The following is a 12,156-nucleotide window of genomic DNA, read 5'->3' as shown; positions in this document are numbered from 1 at the left end:
CAAACACCTGGCCCATCTAGGAGTGGCACTGCAGTGTCACGCAGGATGGCCCTTCCAAAAAACACCCCCCAAACAGCACATGACGCAAAGAAAAATGAAAGAAAAAAGAGGTGCAAGATGGAATTGTCCTTGGGCCCTCCCACCCACCCTTATGTTGTATAAACAGGACATGCACACTTTAACCAACCCATCATTTCAGTGACAGGGTCTGCCACACGACTGTGACTGAAATGACGGGTTGGTTTGGACCCCCACCAAAAAAGAAGCAATTAATCTCTCCTTGCACAAACTGGCTCTACAGAGGCAAGATGTCCACCTCATCATCATCCTCCGATATATCACCGTGTACATCCCCCTCCTCACAGATTACCAATTCGTCCCCACTGGAATCCATCATCTCAGCTCCCTGTGTACTTTGTGGAGGCAATTGCTGCTGGTCAATGTCTCCACGGAGGAATTGATTATAATTAATTTTAATGAACATCATCTTCTCCACATATTCTGGATGTAACCTCGTACGCCGATTGCTGACAAGGTAAGCGGCGGCACTAAACACTCTTTCGGAGTACACACTTGTGGGAGGGCAACTTAGGTAGAATAAAGCCAGTTTGTGCAAGGGCCTCCAAATTGCCTCTTTTTCCTGCCAGTATAAGTACGGACTGTCTGACGTGCCTACTTGGATGCGGTCACTCATATAATCCTCCACCATTCTTTCAATGGGGAGAGAATCATATGCAGTGACAGTAGATGACATGTCCGTAATCGTTGTCAGGTCCTTCAGTCCAGACCAGATGTCAGCATCAGCAGTCGCTCCAGACTGCCCTGCATCACCGCCAGCGGGTGGGCTCGGAATTCTGAGCCTTTTCCTCGCACCCCCAGTTGCGGGAGAATGTGAAGGAGGAGATGTTGACAGGTCGCGTTCCGCTTGACTTGACAATTTTCTCACCAGCAGTTCTTTGAACCCCAGCAGACTTGTGTCTGCCGGAAAGAGAGATCCAAGGTAGGTTTTAAATCTAGGATCGAGCACGGTGGCCAAAATGTAGTGCTCTGATTTCAACAGATTGACAACCCGTGAATCCTTGTTAAGCGAATTAAGGGCTCCATCCACAAGTCCCACATGCCTAGCGGAATCGCTCTGTGTTAGCTCCTCCTTCAATGTCTCCAGCTTCTTCTGCAAAAGCCTGATGAGGGGAATGACCTGACTCAGGCTGGCAGTGTCTGAACTGACTTCACATGTGGCAAGTTCAAAAGGTTGCAGAACCTTGCACAACGTTGAAATCATTCTCCACTGCGCTTGAGACAGGTGCATTCCACCTCCTATATCGTGGTCAGTTGTATAGGCTTGAATGGCCTTTTGCTGCTCCTCCAACCTCTGAAGCATATAGAGGGTTGAATTCCACCTCGTTACCACTTCTTGCTTCAGATGATGGCAGGGCAGGTTCAGGCGTTTTTGGTGGTGCTCCAGTCTTCTGTACGTGGTGCCTGTACGCCAAAAGTGTCCCGCAATTCTTCTGGCCACCGACAGCATCTCTTGCACGCCCCTCTCGTTTTTTAAATAATTCTGCACCACCAAATTCAAGGTATGTGCAAAACATGGGACGTGCTGGAATTTGCCCATATTTAATGCACACACAATATTGCTGGCGTTGTCCGATGCCACAAATCCACAGGAGAGTCCAATTGGGGAAAGCCATTCTGCGATGATCTTCCTCAGTTGCCGTAAGAGGTTTTTAGCTGTGTGCGTATTCTGGAAAGCGGTGATACAAAGCGTAGCCTGCCTAAGAAAGAGTTGGCGTTTGCGAGATGCTGCTACTGGTGCCGCCGCTGCTGTTCTTGCGGAGGGAGTCCATACATCTACCCAGTGGGCTGTCACAGTCATATAGTCCTGAGCCTGCCCTGCTCCACTTGTCCACATGTCCGTGGTTAAGTGGACATTGTGTACAACTGCATTTTTTAGGACACTGGTGAGTCTTTTTCTGAGGTCTGTGTACATTTTCGGTATCACCTGCCTAGAGAAATGGAACCTAGATGGTATTTGGTACCGGGGACACAGTACCTCCAACAAGTCTCTAGTTGCCTCTGCAGTAATGATGGATACCGGAACCACGTTTCTCACCGCCCAGGATGCCAAGGCCTCAGTTATCCGCTTTGCAGCAGGATGACTGCTGTGATATTTCATCTTCCTCGCAAAGGACTGTTGGACAGTCAATTGCTTGGTGGAAGTAGTAAAGGTGGTCTTACGAGTACGACTTCCCCTCTGGGATGACCATCGACTCCCAGCAGCAACAACAGCAGCGCCAGCAGCAGTAGGCGTTACACGCAAGGATGCATCGGAGGAATCCCAGGCAGGAGAGGACTCGTCAGAATTGCCAGTGACATGGCCTGCAGGACTAATGGCATTCCTGGGGAAGGAGGAAATTGACACTGAGGGAGTTGGTGGGGTGGTTTGCGTGAGCTTGGTTACAAGAGGAAGGGATTTACTGGTCAGTGGACTGCTTCCGCTGTCGCCCAAAGTTTTTGAACTTGTCACTGACTTGTGATGAATGCGCTGCAGGTGACGTATAAGGGAGGATGTTCCGAGGTGGTTAACGTCCTTACCCCTACTTATTACAGCTTGACAAAGGCAACACACGGCTTGACAAATGTTGTCCGCATTTCTGTTGAAATACTTCCACACCGAAGAGCTGATTTTTTTGGTATTTTCACCAGGCATGTCAATGGCCCTATTCCTCCCACGGACAACAGGTGTCTCCCCGGGTGCCTGACTTAAACAAACCACCTCACCATCAGAATCCTCCTGGTCAATTTCCTCCCCAGCGCCAGCAACACCCATATCCTCCTCATCCTGGTGTACTTCAACACTGACATCTTCAATCTGACTATCAGGAACTGGACTGCGGGTGCTCCTTCCAGCACTTGCAGGGGGCGTGCAAATGGTGGAAGGCGCATGCTCTTCACGTCCAGTGTTGGGAAGGTCAGGCATCGCAAACGACACAATTGGACTCTCCTTGTGGATTTGTGATTTCGAAGAACGCACAGTTCTTTGCTGTGCTTTTGCCAGCTTGAGTCTTTTCATTTTTCTAGCGAGAGGCTGAGTGCTTCCATCCTCATGTGAAGCTGAACCACTAGCCATGAACATAGGCCAGGGCCTCAGCCGTTCCTTGCCACTCCGTGTGGTAAATGGCATATTGGCAAGTTTACGCTTCTCCTCTGACAATTTTATTTTAGATTTTTGAGTCCTTTTTTTACTGATATTTGGTGTTTTGGATTTTACATGCTCTGTACTATGACATTGGGCATCGGCCTTGGCAGACGACGTTGCTGGCATTTCATCGTCTCGGCCATGACTAGTGGCAGCAGCTTCAGCACGAGGTGGAAGTCGATCTTGATCTTTCCCTATTTTTGGAACCTCAACATTTTTGTTCTCCATATTTTATTAGGCACAACTAAAAGGCACCTCAGGTAAACAATGGAGATGGATGGATACTAGTATACTTATGGATGGACGAGCGACTGCCGACACAGAGGTAGCTACAGCCGTGGACTACCGTACTGCGTCTGCTGCTAATATAGACTGGATGATAATGAGATATAAAATATATATATATCACTACTGCAGCCGGACAGGTATATATTATATAATGACGGACCTGCTGGACACTGTCAGCTCAGCACTGCAGACTCCTAAAGTAAGCTACTAGTAGTATCAAGAAGATAGAAAAAAAAAACACCACAGGTAGGTGGTATACAATTATGGATGGACGAGCGACTGCCGACACAGAGGTAGCTACAGCCGTGGACTACCGTACTGCGTCTGCTGCTAATATAGACTGGATGATAATGATATAAAAAATATATATATATCACTACTGCAGCCGGACAGGTATATATTATATAATGACGGACCTGCTGGACACTGTCAGCTCAGCACTGCAGACTCCTAAAGTAAGCTACTAGTATCAAGAAGATAGAAGAAAAAAAAAAACACCACGGGTAGGTGGTATACAATTATGGATGGACGAGCGACTGCCGACACAGAGGTAGCTACAGCCGTGGACTACCGTACTGCGTCTGCTGCTAATATAGACTGGATGATAATGAGATATAAAATATATATATATCACTACTGCAGCCGGACAGGTATATATTATATAATGACGGACCTGCTAGACACTGTCAGCTCAGCACTGCAGACTCCTAAAGTAAGCTACTAGTATCAAGAAGATAGAAAAAACAAACAAACACCACGGGTAGGTGGTATACAATTATGGATGGACGAGCGACTGCCGACACAGAGGTAGCTACAGCCGTGGACTACCGTACTGCGTCTGCTGCTAATATAGACTGGATGATAATGATATAAAAAATATATATATATCACTACTGCAGCCGGACAGGTATATATTATATAATGACGGACCTGCTGGACACTGTCAGCTCAGCACTGCAGACTCCTAAAGTAAGCTACTAGTATCAAGAAGATAGAAAAAACAAACAAACACCACGGGTAGGTGGTATACAATTATGGATGGACGAGCGACTGCCGACACAGAGGTAGCTACAGCCGTGGACTACCGTACTGCGTCTGCTGCTAATATAGACTGGATGATAATGATGTAAAAAATATATATATATCACTACTGCAGCCGGACAGGTATATATTATATAATGACGGACCTGCTGGACACTGTCAGCTCAGCACTGCAGACTCCTAACGTAAGCTACTAGTATCAAGAAGATAGAAAAAAAAAACACCACGGGTAGGTGGTATACAATTATGGATGGACGAGCGACTGCCGACACAGAGGTAGCTACAGCCGTGGACTACCGTACTGCATCTGCTGCAGTGCTAATATAGACTGGATGATAATGATATAAAAAATATATATATATCACTACTGCAGCCGGACAGGTATATATTATATAATAACGGACCTGCTGGACACTGTCAGCAGAATGCGTTTATAGAATAAAAACACCACACGACGAGTGTTTAACTTTTTCAGGCAGACAATCACAATATACTGGTGGTCAGTGGTCACTGGTCAGTCACACTGGCAGTGGCACTCTGGCAGCAAAAGTGTGCACTGTTAAAATATGTACTCCTGCTATAACTGCTCCCCAGTCTCCCCCACAATTAAGCTGTGTGAGCAGTGAGCACTCAGCACAGTCAGATATACAGTATTACATAGATGATGCAGCACACTGAGGCTGAGCACAGATATGGTATGTGACTGTGTCACACTGTGTATCATTTTTTTTCAGGCAGAGAACGGATTAATTAAACTGGTGGTCACTGGTCACACTATCAGCAAGTAGTACTCCTAATATGCTCCCCAAAATTAGTAAATCAAGTGTCTCTACTACTCTCTAGTCTACTCTAAACGGAGAGGAGGCCAGCCACGTCCTCTCCCTATCAATCTCAATGCACGTGTGAAAATGGCGGCGACGCGCGGCTCCTTATATAGAATCCGAGTCTCGCGATAGAATCCGAGCCTCGCGAGAATCCGACAGCGGGATGATGACGTTCGGGCGCGCTCGGGTTAACCGAGCAAGGCGGGAGGATCCGAGCCTGCTCGGACCCGTGTAAAGAAAGCTGAAGTTCGGGGGGGTTCGGTTTCCGAGAAACCGAACCCGCTCATCACTAGTTTTACACAGTGTACAGAATTCCAATATATTTAGGTCATATTGAAATGGAACGGAACAAAAAGCCAGATATAAAGACTTTGGGGGTAATTCTGAGTTGATCGCAGCAGTAAGTTTGTTAGCAATTGGGCAAAACCATGTGCACTGCAGGGGGGGCAGATATAACATTTGCAGAGAGTCTTAGATTTGGGTGGGTTATTTCGTTTCTGTACAGGGTAAATACTGGCTGCTTTAATTTTACACTGCAATTTAGATTTCAGTTTGAATACACCCCACCCAAATCTAACTCTCTCTGCACATGTTATATCTGCCCCCCCCCTGCAGTGCACATGGTTTTGCCCAACCGCTAACAAATTTGCTGCTGCGATCAACTCAGAATTAGGCCCTTTAACCTCCTTGTTTTTTTTCTCAAAACAGCTAATAGTCAGTCAGAGCAAACATATCAGGATATTTGTCATGAGATCATAGATTGATTAGTAATTGTATGGCCACAAAAAAGTGTATGCAGAGTTATATTAAACAGGCCAGTGAATCAGGATTTCCTGCTACCTCTGCTGTCACAACATCATAATTCTCAAGTTGCCTATATCAATCAGCGGACAGTGGATGAGAGAGCAGCCGGTGATTCGCTGGTTAGAAGGAAGGAGAGTGACCCTTCTGCTATTCCTGTTAGAGCATACACGGATCCGTAGTGCTTTATATATAATGTTATAATTCTTAGAGCATACTTACGAATGCTATTACCAACTAATAAGGAACATTACAGGCAGGTTCTTTATATCAGGCCTTGTACTGTGATATTAAGCATACTGGAATTTATATGTTGATGGTCAACAATTTAGACATGATATGTACATGAAAAACGGATACAGTGTTTTCTCAGTACGTAATTCTATCATGCAAATGTAATACTGTATCCAATATTGGACATTAAATTATCTATAGCATACTTAACAGTCACTATCAATCATATAAGGAATGTGTAGATTGGTAAACATTGAATCTTTTTTGCACTAGATATTATATGCAGGTGATTCACGCAATAAATAATTCTGTTTACTCCATATAATTCATCTGTTAGTAACATTTGATTCCAGATATTTAAAGGATTATATAATATAGTACCTTTAGAAAGGTTTGAGCAACAATAGGCGAAACAGGATTCAACCATATAGACTAATGTATTGGGTTCATTAAAGTCCAGTTCATTTGATAAAATACCCACAGTGGGAATATATTTGTTTACCCAATTAATTATGCAGTGCATGATCTCACTGCTGTAAATTCCATTATAATTATTTATTTTTACTTTGGTGTATTGGCTTTTGTCCTAAAAGATTTAAAGTCCCTGATATTTTAACATATATAATAAAAGTTACATTTTAATATAATGAACACTGGCACTACCCTGCTAATCAAGTGTTGCAAGCCAAGTGCACACATAGGAATCAGGTGCCCCACAAGATGTGTATAACTTTGCATATGCATTTTTTTCTGTGCATGTAGGAAAGGAGCATCATTCAATATAGCCCCAAAAGATGATGAATAATGATGAAAAGGGAAATGTGTGATAATACTAAACTCCTGATGAATTCAAATTAAGTGGACACGCAAGAATATGCCCATATAACTGCTTCCACAGTTTGTTAGCTAAAAGGAATTTCAGGTAACACAATTCTTGTTTTTATTACACAGTTATGGGAGCACTACTTCATGGTTAGTAAGTGCAAAAGACACACATGGACAGCACATTCAGTTAAGCACTGACATGTCTATTTACCCAGTTAGTGCTTGGTCATGATCCGGTGCCCTAATAGCAATTTCCCTACAGCCACTGGCAGGACAGACAGGGTTCTATTTACTAAACCTTGGACGGAGATAAAGTGGATGGAGATAAAGTACCAGCCAATTGACTCCTAACTGCCATGTCACAGGCTGTTTTTGAAAAATGACAGTTAGGAGCTGATTGTCTGGTACTTTATCTCCATCCAAGGCTTAGTAAATAGACCCCTAATGCAAACACATAAATTTCACTTCAGAGTCCTGCTTTCTGTAAGTTCCGGACCAATACATTATTTAATAACATTATTCTCCTCCTAAACGACAGCTTATTGATCAGGTCATAAACCCAGAAGTCCTCACAACACAAAGGACAGCTCTTATGGGAAGAGCTGTGCTTTGCGTTTTTATTCATGCATATTGCGTATGCATGCAATAAGTGGTGGGATGTATTATATGTAATATTTGATGCACGATACTTTCCGTCCATTAACTGTAATGTTTTTCCAGTCCCCCACAGACATAAATACAATAATCTCTTCATATATCACATTTACTACACTACAACTATACCATCAAAAACAATTGTTTAACACATTTTCCATCATTATTTCCCTAGCATGCCCACATTCCTCACCATATGTCCCAACTGTCAACTGAGTTGGGTGACCTACCGTATACACTCTGGGGCTCAGGTACAGTTGGACACAAGTCCGTTTCTTCATGTAAAATACACATTTTCATATGTTTGTGTATCATTTATGGGGAAGTAAGGAAAGGGCTTGTAAACACAGGCTAAGTGCAGAGTGAATATAAACCCAAAAATAAATGTGCCCACCTTCCCCCACCCAAAAAAATTCCATGCTGAAAGCACTGGGGCTCCCCTGAACATCCCTGCTGGTGAGAGCTGGGGTAATAAATGGTTAAATTAAATATTGAATCTGTTTATTCTTGGTGCAGTGCAAATACTATCAAGCCCTGCTAGTCATGAACTGCTTGGGAACTACAAGTGCCAGGTTACCTGCCATCCAGGGCCCTCTGGTACCTTTATTGCACCAGGAAAAAAAAAAGACTTGCACACAAGAAACACTCCCTAACTCAGCCCCTGTTACCCATTTATAAACCACCTCAATCCAGGCGGTTTCTTCTGTAAGCTTGCATGTTTTAACCCATTGGTATTTAAATAAAAACAAACAAAACACATTTCAATTTCAGTTATGCTGACTTGCTCCACAAGGTGCTCTGTACTGTGAAAGACACAGTTTCTGGCTTGTCAGTAATACCCAAAGAGATCAGTTTTGCTCTGGTTGGTTAAAGCGTGAGAAAACCACTTTCATTGGTTGTCATCTGCTGAACCCCAAGTGGGAAATGCAGGGGTTTTGTGAGCAAGGTGGCAGTAAGGAGTACAAACATGATTTCTGCAAAGCAAGCTTGTTGGCATGACATATATTACAAGATATAAGCTATCTTACAGAGGTGTGGAGATGGAATATCTGTACAGACTTTATTGATGTACAGGAATTTATGTATGCACTATTTCTGAGCAGGCAGAGGTTGCAGGATGTTCCTAAGCAGCTATACAGTGACAACAAACATGGCCCATGGAATCTTGCAAACAACTTAAAATGGGTACCCACCACAATGAGCACACCAGATGTGAGGAAATAGGTGATATTAGAATTGATGATCAGTTGTCAATGAAGAAGATCTATAAATATATATTTGGAGCTTGATTATTCATTGGACCAGGCGTTAAGCAACACCCCTTCAGAGCAAAAACGCTGCAATCAAAGTAAAATGCCCTATTTCAACTTATTTAGCACCTGAGAAGTTATTACTTGATGATCACTGTGATGATACTGGGATTATAACTGCTTGTGAGCCGTTCGGTGAATGTACCCCGGCTCCATCATGGTCACAGATGAAACAGGCAATGGCAATAGAAAAGATACACAGTGGGGCAGATGTACCTAGGCTTAGAGAGTGATAAAGTGGAGATAAACTACCAACCAATCACTTCCTGTCATTTTTCAAACACAGCCTGTAACATGGCAGCTAGGAGCTGGTAGGCTGGTACTTTATCTGTCTCCACTTAATCACTCTCCAAAACTTAGTACATCTCCCCCAATATCTTTATTACTCAACACACAAATGAATAGTGTAACAGAGTAATAAAACTATACACAGATATACCTATAAAATGCCAGATATGTTACAAACTCCCCTATGGCGCTTTTTTGGCACCCAACAGTGTGTACTACGTTAGCACTAACAGGACTTCCTTCAGGTCCAGTTGTTGCTGCATCTCATGCAGCCAAGTACCAATTATCAGTACTTTGCACATGTGCAGGACCCATTTATGCGCATGTGCTATTGGGTCCTGCGACACAGAGCGGCAGCAGACTGTCAGTGATTGACAGTTTGCTGCTATCTAGGGGGTGGGTAGGGATCGGCGATAGCCTCTGTTTGGGAAAACACAGGTGTGTTGCCTTCTAGGGGGAGGGAAGAGACCAAGGATTTCCATTGTAGGATGGAGATTTCCTGGCCTCTGTGATGGGTGGCTTGCCGGCACCATGGGTGCCACAAGCAGTCCAATGGTGAGAGAAAAATCTGATGCTGCATCTTAGGATGCAGCTCGGATCACTACTGAAGCAGTAATCGTCTGCCTGTAATATACACCTCCTGCTGTATCACCATACATTGCTATCACTGCTGCTTTCAAGCAACTCCAACCACATCTGAATAACCCCCACAGTGCGAGCCCCAATTCTTTGTGTGCCCTGCAAGGTTTCTCTGCAGGATATAGATACATGAGTCCTTTGCAGGTGTCCAAGAGATATTCATATTCTTGCTGATCCTGGGTGCTTTGGCCACTGAACCTTCTACCAACGTGGTAGAGACTGGCTATCAGTCATCCCACTGTTGTGGGTACACTGATCTTACCAATCCATGGATTTCTTCTGAATAGAGCCAACTTCTCCTACAGCTCGGCCTGGTAGAAACTGAAATTTTACCTCCCAGGTTATCCAATATTGAGAACAGCTATCTCTCTTTTATCACCTGTCATTTTCCCTGGCAAGATGACCCATCTGGGTGGGTGGTACAAAGCGCCACGGTCTGGTATTTGTTTTCTTAAATTAAGGCACTGGCTAGAGAGTGGAGACTCCGTCACATCTGCGCTGTCATATATAATACCTAAATGTTACATATGGAACCTCTTTTGCAGTTGATTGTGGATATTCACCTGTATGCAGATCCACACGCCTCTATGCGAATGCACCATCCCTATCCATACAATTTTTCAAGTAGCTGTCCTCATCATCAGCATGCTCTTATACCAGCTTTTTCCTTTACAGGAAATCCATCTGAAATCTGATGGATAGCCCACAGTTATGACTACACGCCCTCACTAAACTTAGCCTATGTGCAAATACACCTTTGCTGGCTTGCTAGGACCATTCAGCCACAAGTGGAGTTGCAACTAACATGTATTCATCTGAGAATGTATGAGAATGTTTTGCTGATTTGTGCATTTATCACCATTAGTGCAAATGCTCAGCAATTTTATTAGGTGTGATAGTGTTCTAAGAGTACTTGACTTGGGGGTGGTCATGTACAAAAAATATTCATTTCAATTATTTGCACCAATTAGAATTCCTCACTGGAATTATATTTTTATTTTGTTTTAGAATGAAGAAGTCATTCCTGCCGACTATAGCGGAGACACCAAATGTGGATCTACAGAGTGAAGACGATAAAGATGACCTAATATCTCATATTAATGATGGATGGCTTATTTGTTCTACATGTCACCAACGCATTAGTCCTTGTTCACTTTTTAACCACAAACAACACCACAAAGCGAATGCTTTACTGGGCTATAAGCCAGAGGACAAGCTATCAAATCTTCATGGTCTTACTGTTCAAAGAGAGCAAATGGTATCTCAGATTGAGAGCTCTTCTGATTATAAACAAAGACAACTCCAGAAAATTGATTACTCTTATGAAACATTAAAGAGTGAGTTGCTTTCTTTATCACCATACACTAGCCGAATGCACATGCCCCACGATGGCAGCTGTAATGTTTATAACATGGCTATAAACAATAATCTAGTAAAAGCTATAGTCATCGCTTCTGATAGAAATGCCATCTGGAAAAGTGACATGGAAGATGCTTTTACAGTCCTTAATAACTATGGGCAACGGGAAAACACGTGTTTTGCTGGTATTTTTGATGGATACCATGGCAAAGCAGCAGCGTGTACCACTGCACTGGAACTTCCGATTTTATTTCTAGACCACATTTCATGTGTGGATCCATCATACCAATTAACTGAAGAGGAAAAGCTCTTTATTAATTCCTTACATACAGTTTTCCAGGAACATTATAAGAGAACAGATAATATTTTCTCCATGGAGAAAAGGAAGACAGCAAAAGGGGCTGATGTTGAAGATGTACATATAGCATATGCTAAAGCCTTCTGGAACATGGATAGAATGTTGAAACTAGGACGAAGGGAGAGCTCAAAGACGAGATGGAGTGGGTGCTCTGCTGTGACCTGTCTAATAGATGGACATACAAGGACAGAAACCTGTCAGAAGACAGGAGCCATACTCAAGTCAACCGATGGAGAGAAAAAAAGACTTGGTATACTACACCTCGCCAATATTGGTAAGCATGTTCTCCATTCAGTTCAATATATTATTCCATCTACTACAAATTTCAGGTTT

General features: G+C 43.4%; 1 protein-coding gene across 2 annotated transcripts in view; it reads left to right on the top strand.

Annotated features, from left to right (window-relative positions):
- PP2D1 (protein phosphatase 2C like domain containing 1) overlaps positions 1–12,156 on the top strand; it is a 59,443-nt gene that overhangs the window by 9,525 nt on the left and 37,762 nt on the right. The window contains exons 2-3 of one of the 2 annotated variants that reach the window (XM_063922196.1): positions 7,153–7,312; positions 11,115–12,097. In XM_063922196.1, coding sequence (XP_063778266.1) covers positions 11,116–12,097 — 982 coding nt within the window. In that variant the 5' untranslated portion in view covers positions 7,153–7,312; position 11,115. The remainder of the gene's footprint in view (positions 1–7,152; positions 7,313–11,114; positions 12,098–12,156) is intronic. The other variant, XM_063922197.1, reaches the window with a different exon arrangement.

This window comes from Pseudophryne corroboree, chromosome 5 (genome assembly GCF_028390025.1).
Source record: "Pseudophryne corroboree isolate aPseCor3 chromosome 5, aPseCor3.hap2, whole genome shotgun sequence".
Taxonomy (NCBI): Eukaryota; Metazoa; Chordata; class Amphibia; order Anura; family Myobatrachidae; genus Pseudophryne; species Pseudophryne corroboree.
This window is presented reverse-complemented; position numbering and strand designations above follow the sequence as displayed.